General features: G+C 40.3%; 1 protein-coding gene across 7 annotated transcripts in view; it reads left to right on the top strand.

Moving 5' to 3' along the window:
• Positions 1-22,084, top strand: part of trim9 (tripartite motif containing 9) — a 102,485-nt gene that overhangs the window by 50,624 nt on the left and 29,777 nt on the right. For 3 of the 7 annotated variants that reach the window (XM_072568690.1, XM_072568694.1, XM_072568695.1), the window contains exons 4-8: positions 7,190-7,300; positions 8,146-8,299; positions 15,098-15,255; positions 20,303-20,441; positions 20,911-20,934. In XM_072568690.1, the coding sequence (XP_072424791.1) occupies positions 7,190-7,300; positions 8,146-8,299; positions 15,098-15,255; positions 20,303-20,441; positions 20,911-20,934 (586 nt within the window). Of the gene's footprint in view, positions 1-7,189; positions 7,301-8,145; positions 8,300-15,097; positions 15,256-20,302; positions 20,442-20,910; positions 20,935-21,725; positions 21,766-22,084 lie in introns of all 7 variants that reach the window. The other 4 variants (XM_072568696.1, XM_072568691.1, XM_072568693.1 and 1 more) reach the window with 4 other exon arrangements.

Genomic DNA, 22,084 nt, shown 5'->3' with positions numbered 1-22,084 from the left:
CTTTCTCCAATTTAGTAACTGTCCCAGAATTGTCATAAAAATTGGAGACAATTACAAAACTCTCTTTGCTACAATCTTTGTTTTCGAAAAAGTAAAAGCAAATAAGAATTACTGATGCAGCGCAATGAAATAATTACAGGTTTAGACAAATGCATTTTAGTGCGCAACATAAACTCATAATTTATTGCTAAATTGGACATTTGAATCAAGAAAAAAGTGCACACAAGGTAAACAAAAATTCCCATTTGTTGAAAGTTGATGTCTTATGCAAGTGAGTATCTGAATTTTTGAACACAATGATTCATTATCATCATCTGGTTTCGTTAACTAACAGAAAGTTGTTACTATAATGAAGTAAAGATGTACATTTTTCCTCTCCATTTTAAGTGCAGATTTTTAAGACTTACTTACATATCCCCATTAGACTTGGATATGAAAAATGATGGCATTGCTAAGTGTAGTGGAGGGCAACTATTTCTGGTGTAAGTCTGATATTGTCTCCAGATTAGCAGGGAATGATGCATAAAAGTTATCCTGTTCCAATTCATGAAATCATTCCAGAAGACTACCACATTTTCATTCATGAATCCACAATTTGGTCTTTGTGTTATGGTAGAACCACTCTTAACAGTTGAAGTTGCATCTGTAGAGGGAGATATTAATTAACGTATCTTTACTCCAATTAACTGCTGGAATTTTCAGAGGAAAAAACTGTAACACATTCCCAGATTGCTTAATCCAAAACTCAAACTTCTCACTTGTGAAATAAATCAATCTTTCGAATTAAGAAAGATTTAGTTAAGCTTTTACTCTCTGCTAGTGTGTAGGATAAGGAAGTTTTGTGGCACAGTGGTAGCGTTCTCCTCTGATTTAGAAGCTCCAAGTCCCCCTCCAGGATTTGATGGCTATAGAAAGTGTTCATTTTGTGGATAAACAGGTTGACTATTAAATTATAATTCCTTCCAGTATATCTATGGCAGATGGGAAGAGTGGGAGAGCCTCCTGTTCAGCCATGCTTGATACAGATTTTGGCATCGCCTCTTGTAACAGGCTAAAGATCTATTTCAAGAAAATTTAGCTATGGAAGTTAATCAGAAACATATATCAGTGGGGGTGGAAAGAGGAAAATTGATTGTCATGCACTTGTAATATCTGATCCTATTTTGCTTCTGCATCAATTTCTGCTTACTTACTGTTCCACCCTTTCTGTCTCTTTCCATTGAACAATGTTCTGGACTTGGCCAATTCACTTTGAGCATTCCATTTTCAGGAATCTGAGAACAGTAAGTGAAAGCACACAGCTGTAATATTGGGATGCTTCACTCTTGATATCCTGCCCCAAAACTGCAGGTTATGTCCTCAGAGATTAGTTTCAAGCACCTCTCTTTGTCCCCCACTGGCATGTGCTTTATATGATTCTGTTCTGCTGTGTGGCTTGAGAGGATAGCTCTTTGCCACCAATACAACTCTATAGCTACTGGAGTACTTTTCAGCATGGCATTACACCTGGCCTTTCACAGTAGTCATTCTGACCAAATTTACATTGTCTCAAAAAAAAGTCATTCTGACCCTTGCGTGAAACAGCTACCATAAGCACCCCTGCCCATCCCCTTCTCTACCATGCCAGTCCTCTCCTAACACGCTACAAGAACATTTCCAAGGATGACGAACTTCAGTTATAAGGTTAGAGCTAAAAAAGCTAAACAGAGATATGAGAGAGGTTTTCAACACCTTGAGCAGATTGAATAGAGCAGCTATGGATAAACAGTTCTTATCTGTGAATGAAATAAGAATAAGAGGACATAGATTTGAAGTGATTTGCAAGAGGCAAGAGTGATATGAAAACACCCACCAGATTCACTCAACGAGTAATTGGGGGACAGAATGCATTGTGTGTAAGTGTATATACAACTGAGATATTCAAGAGGCCATTGGATGATTATTTGGATAAAAAGAATGTGCAAAGGTATGTAGATAAAGAAGGTGATTGGCACTGAGTAATAATGCTTTTCTGAAGAACACAAAAGTTCAAATGTGAGACTTCTGTGATTTTGTGATGCCCAGACTTGTACATGACGACAACAAAGAGGGGAAGGCTGTCAGACAGAGTAACCCCTCAACCATCTGCTGCCTGGACCAGTTCATGACCATTGTGGCAAGGGCCAGGAGCTGACTCATGAGCAGGGCCTCTGATCTGCCTACCTCATCTCTGCATTGGTAGCTAAACAACTAAGTGTGGGGCTGAACAGTTAAAACAAAAATTAAGGAGAAACCCTTTTAAAGTGAAAAAGAGGTGCAATTTACCAATGTACATGTGGAACACTGACTTCTCAAGGCCACAAAAAAAAACCCACAGGCAGCCTTCGATTCCATAAATGACCTTAAATATTTATTGCATGTGACTGTTGTGTTCATCACTGTCCTTGCCAAAACCCTGATAAAGTAGGGAGGACTTGCATGCAGAGAGCCTCTTGCTGAAGTTCCCTGCCACCTCTAGATGACAGATGGAATGTAACAGACTATTGACTTGATTGAGAAAGTGGAGGATATGCAGCAGCATACAAGCCCTCCATGCTACGGATGGAGTTTCTGCCAGACTGTTCAAATTGTGGGGAGCAGGATTCCAATGGAGGTTTCAGTACCAGCCCAATGTGAAATTCCATCAGAATAGTCAAAGATCAGCTTGCCTTCTGAGGAGATAGTAGTTAGGACATTTAACGTTACAGTGCGGTCAAGGCCCTCTGGCTCTCGATGTTGCGCCGACCTGTGTAGTTAATTTGATGCTCATCTAACCTACACCATTCCATTATTATCCATTTGTATGTTCAATGCTCATTTAAATGTCTTTAACATTGGCGAGTCTACTGCTGTTGCTGTTAGGTCGTTCCATGCCCCAACTACTCTCTGAGTAAAGAAACTACCCCGATATCTCTCCAAACTCTTTCACCCTTTAACTTAAAGCTATGTCCCCTTGTGTTAGCCTTCACCATCTGAGGAAAAAGGCTCTCACTGTACACCCTATCTAACCCTCTGGTTATGTTTCTGTCTTGATTAAGTCACCTCTCAGCCGCCTTCTCTCCAACGAAAACAACCTCAGTTCCCTCAGCCTTTCCTCGTAAGACCTTCCTTCCATACCAGGCAACATCCTAGTAAATCTCGTCTGAACTCTTTCCAAAGCTTCCAGATCCTTCCTATAATGCGATGACCAGAACTGTACGAAATACTCCATGTGCGGCCTTACCAGCGTCTTGTACAGTTGAAGCATGACCTCGTGGCTCCGAAACTCAATCCCCCTACCAATAAACGCCAACACACCATATACCTTCTTAACAACCCTATCAAGCTGGGTGGCAACTTTCAGGGGTTTATGTACCTGGATACCAAAATCTCTTTGTTCATCTACACTGCCAAGAATTTTACCATTAGCCCAGTATTTTGCATTCCTGTTACTTCCTCCAAAGTTAATTTCCTCACACTTTTCTGCATTAAATTCCATTTGCCCAGCTCTGCATATTATCTATGTCCCTCTGTAACCCACAACATCCTTCGGCACTATCTACAACTCTGCCTACCTTAGTGTCATCCACAAATTTACTAACCCATCCTTCTACACCCACATCCAAATCATTTATAAAAATGACAAACAGCAGTGGCCCCAAAACAGATCCTTGTGGCACACCACTGGTAACTGAGCTCCAGGATGAACATTTCCTATCAATCACCACCCTCTGTCTTCTTTCGTCTAGCCAATTTATGATCTAATTGCTAAATCACCTTCAATCCAGAAACTCCGTATTTTGTGCAATAGCTTACTGTGTGGAACCTTATCAAACGCCTTAACGAAGTCCATATACACCACATCAACTACTTTACGTTCATCCACCTGTTTTGTCATCTTCGAAGAACTCAATAACGTTAGTTAGGCACGACCTACCCTTCACAAAACTGTGTTGACTATCTCTAATCAAATTATTCCTTTCCAGATGATTAGAAATCCTAAATCTTTCCTATAACCTTTTCCAACACCTTACCAACAATCGAAGTAAGGCTCACTGGCCTATAATTACCAGGGTTGTCTCGACTCCCCTTCTTAAACAAGGGAACAACATTTGCTATCCAATAGTCTTCTGGCACTATCCTTGCCGACAATTATGACATAAAGATCAAAGCCAAAGACTCTGCAATCTCCTCCCTGGCTTCCCAGAGAGTCCAAGGATGAATCCCATCCAGCTCAGGGGTTTTATCTATTTTAAGATCTTCCAAAATTGCGAAAACCTCCTCTTTGTCAACCTCCATCCCATCTAATCTAATAGCCTGTATCTCCATATTGACATTAACATTGCCCTTTTCCAATGTAAATACTGACGAAAAGTATTCATTAAGCGCTTCCATTGTATCCTCAGATTCCACACACAACTTTCCACTGCTACCTTTGGCCCTAATCTTACTCTAATCGTTCTTTTATTCCTGATATACCTATAGAAGGGTTTGAGGCTTGATCCTATCTACCAACAACTTCTCATGTCCCCTGCTGGCTCTTTTTAGCCCTCTCTTTAGATCTTTTCTGGCTAACTTATAGCTCTGAAGCCCCCTAACTGAGCCTTCATGCCTCATCCTCACAAACCTTCTTCTTCCTCTTGAAGTTAATTGTTAAATTTTATTTTGATGCAGAATCTGATTTTTGGACTCCCACCATATAAACTCTCATATTTGTCATTCTCCTCACCTCATCTGGAAGCAAAAACTCATGCCTAATGGCATCAGTTTCCTATTCAGATTCCTATTCAGTGCTCAAAGAAAAATCTTAACAATCCAATTACAATTATTAAAAATGGAGAAAAACATCAATCCATTTGATTGCAAATCAAAACTTCTGACTGAAGTGCTGGCAATCTAAGTACATAAACTGAAATAGTTTGTTTATATTTCCTAGGAATGCTGATTTATTTTATCATATTAACTAAAATTCATAATATTAAGATTTGTTTAAGAGAAGACAAAATATATTTAATATCTTTGACTACTTTTGTTAATTGATACATCGGGCTTTCTCAGATGAGGGTTTTGGTTTAAATAGTCTTGATCATCAAAAAATACTCATTGTCATCTCATGGAATTTTTGAACTGTATCTGTGCTTACAGTTCCCAAAATGCTCAAACCTGCTAAAGTTGTTAGTGTCAGCTCATGTCTTCACTGAATAGTCAATTGTCGACTCACATCTGCCTTGATAGATATGTCTTTTTAATTAAGTGGCCTTTCACTGAAACACAAGCATGCAATGCTACAGATTTGGGTTTAACAATAAAAACAAAATTTTGTTATGCCTAAAAAAAGATAAAATATAAATACACCAAACTACTTATATATAACACAAGTTCAAAGACTTTAAAACACCCAGGAAAATGTAATCCCATTTACCCCAAAAATACTACTTCACAGCACTCACACCAGAGAGAATTACCTTCCCTTTTACCCCCTCTAGAGCTAACTTAACAGTTACTTCAATTCCCCTTACTGGGATCCTGATGGCTTCTTTATAGAAGCTTCATAGAACTGAATTTAGACTTTCTCAGCTTCAAATAACTCCTTCAGTGTTATAACCAAACACTTCTGGCTTGGAACTTCCATATTAAACAGTTTACACTGAGGTAATCTATTTCTTAACAGTTCTAAGCCAATTTGTTTTTATCAGGAGAAACTGTTTTACTTATCCAGCTCTAGCCATGACTTCAGCAAAACTCCTAAACAGAACCTAATTTTATTTTTTCAAGCTATGGGTGTTCATTCGAATCAAAAGAAAAACAATCAAAATCTGACCTTCTAAACTGAATGCCTGTTTTCTTTGTAAAAAGAAAAAAACAATGACTGCAGATGCTGGAAACCAGATTCTGGATTAGTGGTGCTGGAAGAGCACAGCAGTTCAGGCAGCATCTGAGGAGCAGTAAAATCGACATTTCGCGCAAAAGCCCTTCATCAGGAATAAAGACAGAGAGCTTGAAGGGTGGAGGGATAAGCTAGAGGAGGGTGGGGGTGGGGAGAAAGTAGCATAGAGTACAATAGGTGAGTGGGGGAGGGGATGAAGGTGATAGGTCAGGGAGGAGGATGGAGTGGATAGGTGGAAAAGAAGATAGGCAGGTAGGACAAGTCATGGGGAGAGTGCTGAACTGGAAGTTTAGAACTAGGGTGAGGTGGGGGAAGGGGAAATTAGGAAACTGTTGAAGTCCACATTGATGCCCTGGGTTTGAAGTGTTCCGAGGCGGAAGATGATGCATTCTTCTTCCAGGCGTTTGGTGGCGAGGGAGGCCCAGGACCTCCATGTCCTTGGCAGAGTGGGAGGGGGAGTTGAAATGTTGGACCACAGGGCGGTGTGGTTGATTGGTGCAGGTGTCCCAGAGATGTTCCCTAAAGCGCTATGCTAGGAGGCACCCAGTCTCCCCAATGTAGAGACCGCATCGGGAGCAACGGATACAATAACTAATATTGGTGGATGTGGAGGTAAAACATTGGATGTGGAAGGCTCCATTAGGGCCTTGGATGGAGGTGAGGGAGGAGGTATAGGCGCAGGTTTTGCAATTCCTGCGGTGGCAAGGGAAGGTGCCAGGATGGGAGGGTAGGTTGTAGGGGGGCGTGGACCTGACCAGGTAGTCACAGAGGGAACGGTCTTTGCAGAAGGCGGAAAGGGGTGGGATGGGAAATATATCCCTGGTGGTGGGGTCTTTTTGGAGGTGGCGGAAATGTCGGCGAATGATTTGGTTTATGTGAAGGTTGGTAGGGTGGAAGGTGAGCACCAGGGGCATTCTGTCCTTGTTATGGTTGGCGGGGCGGGGTGAGGGTGGAATGGAACCCAGGTTCCAGGTGCTGTGCTAACCACTTTGCTACCGTGCCACCCCTTCAGCAAACATAATACCTTTGGAAACCAATCGGCTCTAAACCTTATGCTGCATGACCCATGCATCTCCACTTGACATCAAATCACCAATGAAATGCAAACTTACCACTCCATCCTTGCAATCCCAATCCTAAAACATTTTCTGTCAAAACTGTTTCTCAGGAGATCTGTCAAGCCTTCATTTCTGCAGCTGCATATCTGAGCACATTATAACATTTGATATGTCGCTCTTGTTGGATTGTCCATTCTGCAAATGTTTGATACTGTATCCTAAGATTTTTTGATATTTGTTACTTCAGGTGGTCAGAGATCAAATCAGTCATTGCACAGTTAAACTGCGCCAAACTACTGGCCTGATGGAATATTGTTTGGAAGTAATTAAGGAGAATGACCCCAGTGGTTTTTTACAGGTCAGTGCAGAACTCATATCACTTACTAATTGTACTGTTTAATGATTTTCAACAATTTGCATGCATTCCCCTGATTTTATTCTTGGCTCGGTCTCTGGTAGCTAGATAAAGCAAGTGCTTGGAGAATTGTTCTTGATTGTGGACTATGTTTAAACTAATATGTAGAAATAATTCCATTTATTTGTGTAGCGAAATGTGGGCCCATTGTTTACCCCTTTTTTTTTTAAAACCTTGCAAAGTGCATATTCAGTCTCTTTGATTTAATTCTAGCCATATTACTGACAAATCCCAAATAGATTATTGACAGTAACCACAGATGGAACAAAAGGGTGTCCATGTCTAAAAAAAGTTATCTTGAAAGGCACAGTTCTCCATGCAACTTCAACCTATGGTAATGTTTTAAAAATATACTGTATTATGCTAGATGAGAATCATAATTACCATATACTTTCCGAGGTTGTCAGTCATTAGTTTTAAAGCCTGCTATTGTGTCTCTAATGATGTGTATTTCTGACTTGTTAAAGACGGCATGGTGGCACAGTGGTTAGCACTGCTGCCTCACAGCGCCAGAGATCCGGGTTCATTTCCCTCCTCAGGCGACTCTGTGTGTGGAGTTTGCACATTCTCCCCGTGTCTGTGTGGGTTTCCTCCGGGTGCTCCGGTTTCCTCCCACAGTCCAAAGATGTGCAGGTCAGGTGAATTGGCCACGCTAAGTTGCCCATAGTGGTAGGTGAAGGGGTAAATGTAGGGGGGTGGGTTGCGCTTCGGCGGGTCGGGGTGGACTTGTTGGGCCGAAGGGCCTGTTTCCACACTGTAAGTAATCTAATCTAAATTCTTGTTTTCAGATATCGGATGCTTTAATAAGGCGTGTGCATTTTACTGATGAACAATGGGGTAAAGGAATACTTCAACCTCGCATGAATACTGATTTTGATTTAACACTGGATAATGCATCACTGCTACAAACCATTCTTCAGTTGGACTTTGTACAAATGAAAGGTAGGGATTGGTCCACAGAGATTTGACCCAGAACTTTCAAAGGATGAGGAATGGGCAGGTTTTAAAAAATTATGACACCAGAGATTGTGTGGCAGAATACAGGGAATTTTTGATGCCTGAAGCTCCTTAAGGAGCTTGTTAATTGCTAGGCCCATTGAATGACATTTTCAATTTTTGTTTTCTCTGGAGAACGTAAACAGTCTTATCTATGTTTTGGCATGACTTCTCAGCCTTTGAAAGCTGCCGTAATTAATTTACAAGCCCTCCTAAACTTGGGATCTCTTGCTTCATGGTAATAAATAAACCGTAAAGCAGTTTTTGCAGATTACGATTTACAGTTTGCTAAGAGTTCACAATTGTCTTTCTAGTTTTATGACAATCTGTACAAAAATACAAGAAATAACAGCAAGAGTAGGCCACATGGCCTAGCAACCTTTCTCCCCCATTTGCTATTATTGTGGTGACCTTGGGTTTTAGTTCCAACTTCCAGTCCACTCCTGACATGCTTTAACTTCCTGAGATATCAAAAAATCTATCGCAACCTTAAATATATTCAATGATCTTTACTTTTGCAATAGCATTAAAACTTGATGAAAAATGTTCTAATGTTACAAAGTCATAAAAGTTTCAATATATTTGAATAGTCAATAGCTGTAATAAAATAAAGTGTTTCCTTTGGTTTAATTTTTGCTGGATGGGTAATAAAATTATTATAAGTTATACTTAATGCTGAAAGTTAATGCAGCAGCTAATTTGACACTTTTCCTCCTTTAGTGAAGGAGTATAACTAGAATTGTAGCTGCAGACAAAAATAAAAGCAATCTCTCTGCATTAGCATGTGGAAATGTAGTTGCTATTTTGAAGTAATACATCGTAGTACAGAATGTGAGTATGAATAAGAAATTCAGTTATCAAAATTAAGCTTCCTACATTGCATCTACAGTAACCTAGTGTAATTTTCATTGATTTTATTAGGATCAGTCATCAGGAAGACTGTGTTCCCTGATTCTTCCTGGTAGCTTCTCTCAGCTAATCCTGTAAATGTTATATTTGAAGCTGGCATTGGGCAGCCTTGCAAAATCATGGAATTGCCTCCTGGTCAACATAAAGTGGCTTTGATCCTTTTGATAGTCACAAGCTCTTCCTGAAATACTCCTGGGTATTTCACAAGGACTTCACAGAGGCAGCCACTTTCTAATCAAAAAAATGTTGAGACAATCAGATGAATTTTTCTCAATCAGTTCTGCCCCAACAGGCTTGGGCTCGAGCCTTTGCTACTACCAGTGGTAACTGAACCAACTGCTTCTCATGGGAGACTGGAACCAAAATCTCACCTTTAATCTGCAATGGGTCCCTAGTGTATGCTCACAGTCTAGCTAAAGTCTGAGATACATGAGATCAACACATGAGGGAATAGTGCCACAAACACTTCTCTTGGGTCAGTTTTGATGTACTTTTATTTCCACCAATGTGCTTGAGTAATGAGCTGTGTTTCCAAGGGAAAGGAGAAGAAGTATTTGACTTTTTTGCATAGTTCTTATGTAGGTTCAGTAACAAAGGACAATTTCACAAAATGTGACAGTTCTGCCTACTAGCTCCGCATAATTGAGTGTATATATAGAGGTGAACATTAAATTACTGTAGTGATTGGAACCAGATTGACCTTACTGACTACAAGGTCGTTGATTGGGGTTGTTAATCAGGAAAACCCTGGCTGACCAATATAACTAGGAGTTGAGATCTCCTCAGTTCAACTGACTGACTTCAAGCTGGCTGGCCACAGGATACCAGCCTCGGTGCAGTCATTTCAGTAGCGGCGAAAGAAAATAAGATGTGCCTGAAGATCATTTGCTTGCTACAGTCATCTTGGAGTTGGGGTAAACATTTCTGGCATCATGCCTTTATTTAGGAAGCTAGGTTCATTTAATCCTGCTGCCAAAGACTGGGCCCAGTATGTGGAAAGAATGCAATACATTTTCCATGCAAATAGCATTGGGGCAGATGAAAAGTAATGAGCAATTATTTTGGCTGCTTGCAGACCCGCGGCATTCTCCACTTATAAGGGGCTTAACTTTCCCAGAGGCACTGGACACTAAAACCTTCCAGAATTGATTGAGTTATTTAAAGAATATTACGACCCCAAAACTCCACTAATTCAAAGACTTCATTCAGCTGTTACAGAACTCGGGGAATCCGTATTGGGATTTTTGACGAGGTTGAGATGACCGGCAGAGACATGATTTTGGGTTAACACTGAATGAGATGCTGAGAGACCATTTGGTATGTGGGATTATTGATGTAACCATGTGTAAAGCTTACTGGCTGAAGCCCACCTGGACTTCAAACTGGCGCTACGACTAGTGTTGTCATTAAAAAAACTGTGGCAGTGGAGCATGGGAGCTATAGGGCGTCCCAATAGAAGTGGATTCCCTCACCTCCTTCTGAGCTTGGGAAACACCATTTCAGTGTAGACAATCGCAGAGCCTCACATAGGGCATATCCTGGTAGAGGGACCTTTGGCCAGCTCAAAGCAGAACCCCACAAGAAAGCTGAGCCTCAGCCAAGTGGCTAAAAAATTCTTCAGAATTTGGGCCGGCAAGCCATCATATGTGGACACCAAAGGAGTCCTACAAAGCCTGACTTGAGAAAGAAAATTTGTCAGCCAGTACCCAGGAGAATGCGAACCATGCAATGTCCCGCTTCATGTGGCTTGGAATAATTAAATTGCTTAGTGGCATCCAAATCTGAGCCGATTAAAATGAATGTTTATTTAAATGGTCACCCTGCTCTTAAGGAGGTCGATGCTAGCGCAACTGTATGTGGTTGCGAAATTAGTCTTTAACAAGATTCGCTCAGGATTCCAACCCTTAAGTTTGCACAAGACGTCAGCTAGACTGTGACAATACATTGGGGACTCATTGCAGATTAAATGTGCGATTTTGGTTCCAGTCTCCCATGAGAAGCAGTTGGTGCAGTTACCACTGGTAGTAGCAAAGGCTCGAGCCCAAGCCTGTTGGGGCAGAATTGATTGAGAAAGATTCATCTGATTGTCTCAACATTTTTTGATTAGAAAATGGCTGCCTCAATGAAGTCCTTGTGAAATACCCAGGAGTATTTCAGGAAGAGCTTGTGACTATCAAAAGAACCAAAGCCACTTTATGTCGACTAGTAGGCAATTCCACGATTTTGCAGGGCTGCCCAGTGCCATTTGCCTTGTGGGCAAAAGTAGAGGCAGAAATCAAGAGTCTGGAGAGTGCAGGAATCATCAAACCAGTCCAGTTTACAGAATGGGCAGCACTGGTTGAACCAATTGTGAAGCTAATGGCTCAGTTCGTCTTTGTGGGGGCTTCAGGCAAATGGTAAACTACTTGCTGGATAAGTACCCGATCCCTCGCATGATGCACAAAGTTGCCAGGAAGGTTATCCTTTACGAAGCAGGACATGAGCCACGCCTCCCTGCAATTGTGACTGGATGACAAGTCCCAGAAGTATGCTGCAATTAATACCCAGAAGGGTTTATATCAATATGCAAGACTGGGTATCATCAGCCTGTGCCCTTTTCCAGCAGACCACGGAGAGCATTTTACAGGGGCTACCTCAGGTTGCCATCTATCTTGATGACGTATTAATGACAGGGAAGACCAATAACGTGTACTTGGAGAACTTGGACATAGTGCTTAAATATTTCTCCAGCAGGTATAAGCCTTAGAAGGAAAAAATACTTGTTTCAGACAAACACACAGTGACCTACCTGGATTACAGAGTCAACAAAACCAGGTTACACCCATTGGAAGAGAAAGAGAGTGTGATGGAAAGAGCCCCGGTACATGTCTGTACCAGAGCTTAGGCCTTTCCTTGGGTTAGTGAATTATTACAGAAAATTCATGCATGGCCTGGGCTGCCATCTTGGCACCCATACACCTGCTATTGAAAAAGTGTCAGTCTTGGAAATGGTTGCATAGCCAAGAAACAGCCTTTAGGGAATTGAAAAAGCAGCTATTGTCATCTAAGGTACTGGCCAACTACAATCCAAAGAGAGGGGTAGTGCTGACATGCAATGCCTCCCAGCTCAGAATTGAGATAATGTTAGCTCACTGGTGAACCAGTAGAAAGGAACGCACAACAGTGTATGCTTCTCGGACTTTGTCTAATGCCAATGCAAATATGCCTAGATAGAGAAGGAAAGTTTGGTGATCATCTTTGGTGTGAGGACGTTTCACCAGTGCCTTAATGGACAGGAATTTGTCATTAGTAACAGATCAATTATCTTTGCTAAGGCTACTGATGCAGTCCATAGCTTCTGGTCGAATTCAGTGTTGTGCCCTTTTTTCTCAGCGCATACAAATTAGAACACCATCCAGGAAGCCAAGTAGCAAATGCAGATGCCTTGAGCCGCACCCTGTCGGCAGTTATTCAACTAGTGTTCCCTCCCCGTTTTGGTTTTGAACTTCCTGGACACCCTTCCAGTCACCGCTGACAATACCTGACGGTGGACACAAAAAGATCCGGTCCCAGCGAAACGATAAGTAGCTGGTGGTAATCGTGGAAACAGCAGGGAAACAGATTGGAACATTCTGGATCCGGTGAGATCAGATCATCATCAAGGACGACATATTACTGTGGGGTAAAAATGGGTGATTGGCCTGAGTAAAGGTCAGATACTGTCTGAACTCCATCAGGGTCATCCAGGAATTTTCAAGATGAAGATGCTAGTAATAGGCTATGTCTGGTGGCCGGGGTTGGATGATGACTTAGCTGCGTTGGTGGGGCAGTGCCCAGAGTGCCAACATAGACAAAAACTGCCGCCCAGCAAAACCCCCACATTTGTGGGAAAGACTGGGAAAACCCTGGACTCATTTGCATGTTGACTATGCTGGTCCTTTCTCAGGCTCAATGTTTCTGGTCATTGTGGACACCCATTCAAAGTGGTTGGACGTGCATAAAGTTCATTTGGCAAACTCAGATGACGATTGTGAAGCTGTGAGCATCGTTCAAAATACACTGAGCCGCTGAAATATTGGCCATGGATAATGGGATGTCCTTTACCAGCTGGGAATTTGAAAACTTCCTAAAGTCCAATGGCATTCAGCACATAAGGACAACTCCAAACCACACCTCATCCAATGTCTAGCAGAAAGAGCGGTCCAAATGTTGAAAGCAGGCTTAATGAAGCAGCCTACAATGTCAATTGATACCAAACTGTCCCAGTTACTGTTTGATTATAGGATCACCCTACACACAAGAACAGAGATAGCTCCCAAAGAGTTGCTGATTGGGAAAAGATTCCGCACCAGGTTATACCTGATATTTTTGGAAGGGGGATGTGAAATAGCAGCAGGAACACCAATGCCAGCCACATGCTGACTCTAAGCAAGAGAGACAATTTAATTCAGGGGACAAAATTTTGTGCTGGAACTATGGAAATGGCCCTGCATAGGTACGAGTGAAGGTTGATGCAAGGTCAGGTCCTGTGTAATGGACTAAGCCAGACCACTCAAAACATTCTTGAGCAGGCAGCTCAGACCATAACTTTGCAATTTGTTTCAGTGAGTGTACAGTGAAAATTACCCGGATTAAGTTAGCTAGGTTGACTAATAGATTTTAAAACAGACAAACATTTATTCACAAAATTACACAATGAAACACAAAGAACAGAATAAAAAACCCCTACAGAACTCAATCTATCCAACTAGACTTAATTATGCTGTTCTGAATATACACAACAGTCCCAATAAACAAACTCCCTTTAAAATCCAGTATAAATGCAACACATGCTGACAGGTTGAAGTTGAAGGGCAGAAAAGAGAGAGAGTGATTCCACACAGCTCCCTGTTGAACTTCCAACCAGTTCAAGACTGAACTAAAACTGCTCAGCTAGCTAGAGAGCTGACCACTCCTTTTATTATACAGGTCACTTCTAAAATATGACCACTTTGGCCTGAAGTCTCATCTGTTTAGAGGCCTTTTGTTTATATGTAAAGATCCTTTCCATCTCTGTACCAAACCAGACTGATCAGAGCCTGGCCCAGTTTATTACACCTCTGAAAGAAATCAAGGACAGAGTCTCCTTGAGCCAAGGAACAACTTTTAGAAGAAAAAGGTACTAGCTTTGTGACACCTGTCATTTACAAAGTTCAGGTAGGTGATACACTTCTGAACAAACATGTGGATCACCTGAAAGCTATTACCTCGCAAACAGGGCAGGAGCAAAACATACCTGGCCCCTCAGAACAGCCAGAAGACTTGCCAGAAACCTTGGGTTCTCCCTCTCTGTTTAGTGACAAGTAAACCTCAGAGTCTGAGATGGATGCGGCCTCGATACCATTACCGCCGGAAGAAGAGGAGGAAACTCTCCTGAGACACTCCGAACGCAAGAGCCGGGCTATGGTCTGATACATACCGCCCGTGCCAGAGTCTGAATCAGAGGAACCAGACTTGGGGCAAAAAGCTACAAGTCAAAGACCAGGCCTACATCCCTGGACTTTGGGGGCTGGGGGGTGAGCAAGAGATATAGTGATTGAAACCAGATTGACCTCATTGACTACGAGGTTGTTTGATTGGAGTTATTGATTATGAAAGCGCTAGCTGATCAATATAACCAGGAGATTAGATCTCCTCAGTTCAGGGGACACTTTCCAAGCTGGCTAGGAGAGCCAGTGTATTGTGCACAAGTAAATAAAGAGTGACTTGGTGACAGGATACTGACCTTGGTGCACTTATTTCAATTACGTTTATATTTTAAGTTGAGAAGCACATTGTAGCTTTCTAGAAGCACCAGTTATACTCATTTATACTTAGTTCCCTCTCCAGTGCCATCAGCCCCAATCCTGCAGCTGGAGGAATGTTGTACTCGCAACAACAGTGTTACGTTGTCATGGAAGCAGCCACCACTCTCGTTGGTTCAAGCAGAAGGTTACATACTGGAACTAGATGATGGAAATGGAGGTCAATTTAGAGTAAGTATTGTCAAAGGTACTAATGGATGAAAGTAATTAAGAACCAAAAAGCTTGTGATATCCTTTTTCTTTCGAATAAGCCAAAGTGCTTTCCTGACCACCTGCCTGCAGAGGAGTTGTATTCAAGTGTGAGGTAGTACTTCCAGTGAATAACTATTTTCACTTTGCCCTCGTCATTATAAAGTTACATGGTGAGGCCTTTTGCTAATGATGCTGTTGAATTAAAGCCGAGCAAAGAATTTGGACTGTAATTATTTACTGCTTTTCTTAAGGCCACCTGTATGGAACTGCAGGAGATGGGGAGATACTAAATGAGTATTTTGCATCAGTGTTTACAGTGGAGAAGGATATGGAAGATAGAGAACATAGGAGAATAAATAGCAACCTCTTGAAAAATGACTATATTACAGTGGAGGTCATGCTGGATGTCTTAAAATGCAAAGAAATGGATAAATCCCTGGGACCTGATCTGGTGTACTTTAGAACTCTATGGTGGGCAAGTTGTTGATGGGAAATCCTGAGGGACAGGATTAACATGCATTTGGAAAGGCAAGGAATAGTCAACATGGTTTTGTGTGTGGGGAATTGTCTTACAAACTTGATTTGAGTTTTTTTGAAGAAGTAACAAAGAAAGTTGATGAAGGCAGAGCAGTGGATATGATCTATATGGACTTCAGTAAAGTGTTTGTCAAGGTTCCTCATGGTAGACTGGTCAGCAAAGTTAGATCACTATGGAATAAAGGAACAACTAGCTATTTGGATACAGAACTGGCTCGAATATAGAAGACAGAGGGTGGTGCTGGAGGGTTGCTTTTCAGACTGGAGGCCTGTAACTAGCGCTGTGACACAAGGTTCGATGCAGGATCCACTGCTTTTTGTAATTTATAGAAATTATTTGGATGTGAGCATAAGAGGTAGAGTTAGTAAGTTTGTAGACAACACCAAAATTAGAGGTGTAGTAGACAGCAAAGAAGGTTATCTCAGAGTACAATGGGATCTTGATCAGATGGACCAATGGGCTGAGAAGTGGCAGATGAGGTTTAATTTAGATAAATGTAAGGTGCTGTATTTTGGAAAGGCAAATCAGGGCAGGACTTATACACTTAGTGGTAAGGCTTTGGGGGTGTGTTGCTGAACAAAGAGACCTTGGAGTGCAGGGGCATAGTTCCTTGAAAGTGGAGTTGCAGCTGGTTAGAATAGTGAGGGCAATGTTTAGCATGCTTGCCTTCATTGGTCAGTCCACTGAGTACAAGAGTTGGGATGTCATATTGCAGCTGTTCAGATCATTGGTGATACCACTTTTAAAATACTGCATACAATTCTACGGACTCTTCTATAGGAAAGATGTTGTGAAACTTGAAAGGGTTCAGAAAAGATTTACAAGGATATTGCCAGGGTTGGAGGGTTTGAGCTATAGGGAGAGGCTGAACAGGCTGGGGCTGGGGAGAGTCTAAATTGACTGGGATCATTTTTCCTGGAGCGTCAGACTGAGGGGTGACCTTTTAGATGTTTATACAGTCATGAGGGGCATGGATAGGATAAATAGACAAGGTCTGTTCCTCGAGTGGGGGAGTCCAAAACTAGCAGGCATGGGTTTAAAGTGAATGGGGAAAGATTCAAAAGGGATCTAAGAAGCACCTTTTTCATGCTGAGGGTAGTGAGTGAATGGAATAAGCTGCCAGAGGAAGTGGTGAAGGCTGGTACAATCATAACGTTTAAGAGGCATCTGGATGAGTATACAAATAGGAAGGATTTAGAAACATATGGGCCAAATGCTGACAAATGTGGCTAGATTTACTTCGGATATCTGGTTGGCATGGACAAGTTGGACTAAACGGTCTGTTTCCTTGCTGTATATCTTCATGACTCCAGAAAATAACCAGTGATTTTTATAGATTAGCAGCAATGCCAAACTAGTGCTGCATTCAAAAATTAATCAGGATTACATATCTCTTCAGAATTCATACTAAATATGCTCCTTCTCCTAAAGCATGCAAAGCATAAATTAAATTTAACAAGGTAAATGTGTTTAAGCTTTTCTTTTTAGTAAGCATGCAATTTTCTCCAAAATTAATATGCCAAACTCTTTCCATTAACACAACACATATATGTTCTGTGCAATGTAAATATTACCACGGCGGCACAGTGGTTAGCACTGCAGTCGCACAGCGCCGGGGACCTGGGTTTGATCCCAACCTTGGGTGACTGTCTGTGTGGAGTCTACACATTCTCCCCATGTCTGCGTGGCTTTCCTCCCAGGTGCGCCAATCTTTTTTCACAGTCCAAAGATGTGCAGGTCAGGTGAATTGACTATGCTAAACTGCCCATAGTGTTCAGGGTTCTGTAGGTTAGGTGCATTAGTCAGGAGTAAATGTACAGTAATAGAGGAATGGATCTGGGTGGGATACTGTTCGGAGGCTCGGTGTGGACTTGCTGGGCTGAAGGGTCTGTTTCCACAGTATAGGGATTCTATGTTCTCCACTGTGAAAAGGTACCTGTTGAATAAAAATGCAAAACTCAAAGGGATATGTCCTTCAGTAATTCTTGTGATGCAAACAGCAATCATTACTAAATTAAAATATGGCTGAGAAAGGACTTGGTTCAGCATTTTATTTAAATAAACTATGTTAAAAGGAAATCTCTCAGGCTTTAAATGAATACTAATTGATCAGTAGGATAATACAGATGAAAGGTTGTGTAAAGATTTGTAGCTTCAGTGTATGCAGTATAGTACAGTAGACAACCTTGCTTTGGGCTATCTTTTATTCTCATCTTACTCCATGCTCAGTCCTTGTTTGAGTTTGTGTGAATTGTTATAATGCAGAACACATGCAATAAAAGTTACAGAGGGAATATGGAATCAGAGGGACAAACTGAAGATTTTTCATAAAAGCTTTAGTCTTTGGTTTGTATGCAGACTTTACTAGATGATGGTTTTAGTTGCTTTTCTCTAAAAGGCCAACAAATCAATACAGTTCTTAATTAGGTATTGTATAGCAATAGAGGCAAGGTGTTTTTTGAAAAAAGAACTAATTACCTGAAATACTCAGAAAATCTGGCAAACTTTGTGGAGAGAGAAACAGTCTTTTTTTTTAAACAACCTTGTCTTAACAGCAATCACTGATTTTTATTTACATTCCACATGTAACCACTTTTCAGTCTCAGAACTGAAACCTGTAATTGCTTTCTACAACCAGTTGCAAATAATTTCTCTATTCATTTGTATTTTTTATGTATCGTTTTCTTATAACATTTAGATAGTCGATTACTGTTGAATTATTGATTTTGTTTATTTGTTTGGCAAAAGTCCAGACATTTCGATTTCTGAATGGTTGAATTTCTTTTTTGTTGGGAATGATTATGGGTAGATTCTCTATGTATGCCATACTATAGTTATACTAAGCAAGGCATTTTCTGAATTAAAATCCAACATATTGTAATTTTGTATTCGTACCATAACTACAACTAATGTGAAATTAGATGTAACTAAAGAGACATTAATTACCAATTAAAACTGATCAGATAATATTTACCATAAAAATTACATTGAAACATAGAAACTAGGAATGGCAAAGGGCCATTCAAAACCCTTCTTCAAAATATTCAATGCTTTGGCTTCAACCGCTTTCTGTAACAGATTATTCCACTGGCTCACCATTCTGTGCGTGAATGAATTTCTCTTTATCTCAGTCCTAAATGGCCTACCCATATCCTTGAACTGTGACCCCTGGGTGTTGGACTCCCTGGTCATCAGGGACATCCTTCCTGTATTTACCCTGTCTAGTCCTGTTTGAATTTTATAGGCTTGTATGACATTCCCCAATCATTCTTCTAAAGTCTAGAGGATCCAGTATCTCCATAATTCAGTTTGATCATCCCAGGAATCAGTTTGATAAACCTTTGTTGCACTCTGTCCATAGCTAGAACATCTTTCCTCAGATAATGGGACCAAACTACACGCAATATTTCAGGCATGGTCTCACCAAGGCCCTGTATAATTGCAGCAATACATCCCTAATTCCTCTCAAATGAAAGCCCATTTGCCTTCTTCACCACTTGCTTTCAGAGACTGGTATACAAGGACACCCAGATTTCAGTGCATTGCCATCTTTCCCAATCTACAGCCATACACATAATAATCTGTCTTCCTGTTTTTGCTACCAAAATTGATAAACCTCATTTATCCACATACTTCATCTGCCATGCATTTGCTCACTTACTCAATTTGTCAAAATCATACTGAATCCTGCACACCGCTCACCCCTCCATCTCGTCTGCAAACTTGGAGATATTACATTAACTGCCCTTCTCTAAATGATTGTTATGAATAGCTGGGATTCAACCACTGCCCACTGCAGTACCTCACTGGCCACTGTCTGCCATTGGGAAAAAGACCCGTTTATTCCTACTCTTTCCTGTCTGTCAACCGGTTCTCTACTTGTGTCAGTACATTATCCCAAACACATGTGCTTTAATTTTACATATTAATTTCTTATGTGGGACCTTATCAAAAGTCTACTGAATGTTCTTATTGAGATCAGGTAAGTACCGTTTGTTGCTTTTCTGGAAAGTTACCTCACTTTAATTTGGAGCTTATGCACTCAAATATCTTTAGGATATGAACTGCTTTATATTGTAGTACCGCACATTCATATTTCTACTCTTTCGTTTGTATTAGGAAGGTTTTAAAATCACGATGGCAAAGGCAATTGAAAGTTGTACTTGAACTTATGACAGTTTTTCTTTTTTAATGGATCCATTGAAATGTAACATTTGAATTTAAATATGTCTGTATTGTAGAGCTGTTACTTATTTGTACACGGAATAAAGCTGCTGACAGCATGAGAAAGAATATAGCAGATATAGGTACAAAATTCAAAATCATGGTTAATGATATACATTGGGTTACTGAAATTTCTCAAAAACATATTTCTAACTTTATCCACTCATTGTACATAATGGGCAGAGAACAAGACACACACAATCGGTAATTAAGTTTTCTTCGTACACAGGCCAAAATTAATTTGTTTCTGATTTTCATGAACAGGAGGTGTATGTAGGAAAAGAAACCATGTGCACTGTTGATGGGCTACATTTCAACAGCACTTACAGTTCCCGAGTGAAAGCTTTCAACAAGTCAGGAGTGGGTCCTTACAGCAAGACACTTGTCCTGCAGACTTCAGAGGGTGAGGCTTCATCACAGATACTTTAAGAATATCTTAAACATTATGTTTTTATTTGTAGACACATGCACTCTAAAATAAATAGGAAGCTGTGTTTTATAAAGTCAAATATTAATGTATAAAATTATTAAAATACACATCTTTGCAAAATATAGGTTATGATAAATTATCATATACAGTTTCCCAGGTATTCATGGATTGTATAGAAAGCTTTGTAAAGTTTTAGAAAGTTAATGCCTTGTACTTAAGGAATGTTAGCCTGTAGGTTTGATTGTATTTGCAAATGTAAAATATTTTTAAAGTTAAACTGTGTAATGAAACCAGTTGCATTATGTATTTTATGCTACGGACACTTAACATTACAACATCTTTTCTTAAACTCTCTGCAAAGCTAAATGTATTAGTTTCGTGTATTTGATTTGCTAAGCGTTGGAAGACTTTTTTCTAAAGAAATCCCTGTTGTATTTTGCAGATACCACCTGTCCATACAATCAGTGTAAGTTAGTCACTATTCTAAATGTCTTGCTTCAGTGGCCTGGTCACTGCTTATTTGTTTGTTTGTCTGCTGTTGAATTGTAATTACAGGTATTAAATGTGAAAAGGACATAGGAATATTGTTAATCAAACGTGTAGTGGAATAGAAAAATAAAATATTGTATAATTCCAAGATTGTACTGTTTTGGAGCTTGCAAGTGCATAGCGATCCTGAATTGTGTGTTTCATTCCTTTGTTAATAACTTGTTAGATTATACTAAGCATTTTGTTTGCAGGCTTTCTATGACCAAACTGTGCAGGTAGCTAGAAATGTTGTAAGCCATCTTGTGACACATTAAGAATAAATGTATCAAATGTTATGTAGTTAGCATATAAGCCAAGTCTTAAAGCTTTTATGGAGCAGTGGTAATATCCCTACCTCTGAGCCAACACTCCCGGGTTCAAGTCCCACCTGCTCCAGAGGTGTGGCTGAATGGGATGATTAAAAATATCTTTAGCCAAGTTTTCAAATGCAGGAATGATTGCTCATTTTTGTGATCAGAACTAAGATGAGAATGGAGTTAATACAATCTTAATTAACAATGCATTGAGAAAGTTGTTTCTCTGGGAATACTCCTGATGATTCAGTGGTGTTACTGTGCTGAAGGGTTTCAAGCTTGACTGTGATCTGTGCTGACTCAGTTAGCTGCAGCCAGGCTAGCAATAAGGATGGTGCAGTTACTCTTAATGTATTCCAATTAAGAAATAGTAAGAAGTAGGAAATTGAGTCAGGATTTCTATTCTTAATTGCAGTTTTATGATCCTTACTGGAAACTAGTCATGTGGATATCAAGTAAGGAAAAATTTGATTTTATAGATTGCCCTTGCAACGAAATAGCTAGCTAATGCTTTTTTAAGTATGTTCATGAATATCCATAAGCATACACATCTTGCATTTATGAATTGTCTTAACACATTGTTCAAAATTTTGCCCATGTTTAATGTGATAAAGTACTTTTGAAATACAATGATTGTTGTTATTTGGACCAAGGAGGTCCACAAAGGAGCAAAGAAAATATTAAATGTAAGCACTTCTTGCAGATGAGATTTTTAAATATAATGAAGAAATATATATTCCTAAACATAATACTGTTTCCTATTTGCATAAAGCA

The sequence above is a fragment of the Chiloscyllium punctatum genome, chromosome 4 (assembly GCF_047496795.1).
Source record: "Chiloscyllium punctatum isolate Juve2018m chromosome 4, sChiPun1.3, whole genome shotgun sequence".
Classification (NCBI taxonomy): Eukaryota; Metazoa; Chordata; class Chondrichthyes; order Orectolobiformes; family Hemiscylliidae; genus Chiloscyllium; species Chiloscyllium punctatum.
Note: the sequence above shows the minus strand (reverse complement) of the source record. Positions and strands in the feature narration are given on the sequence as shown.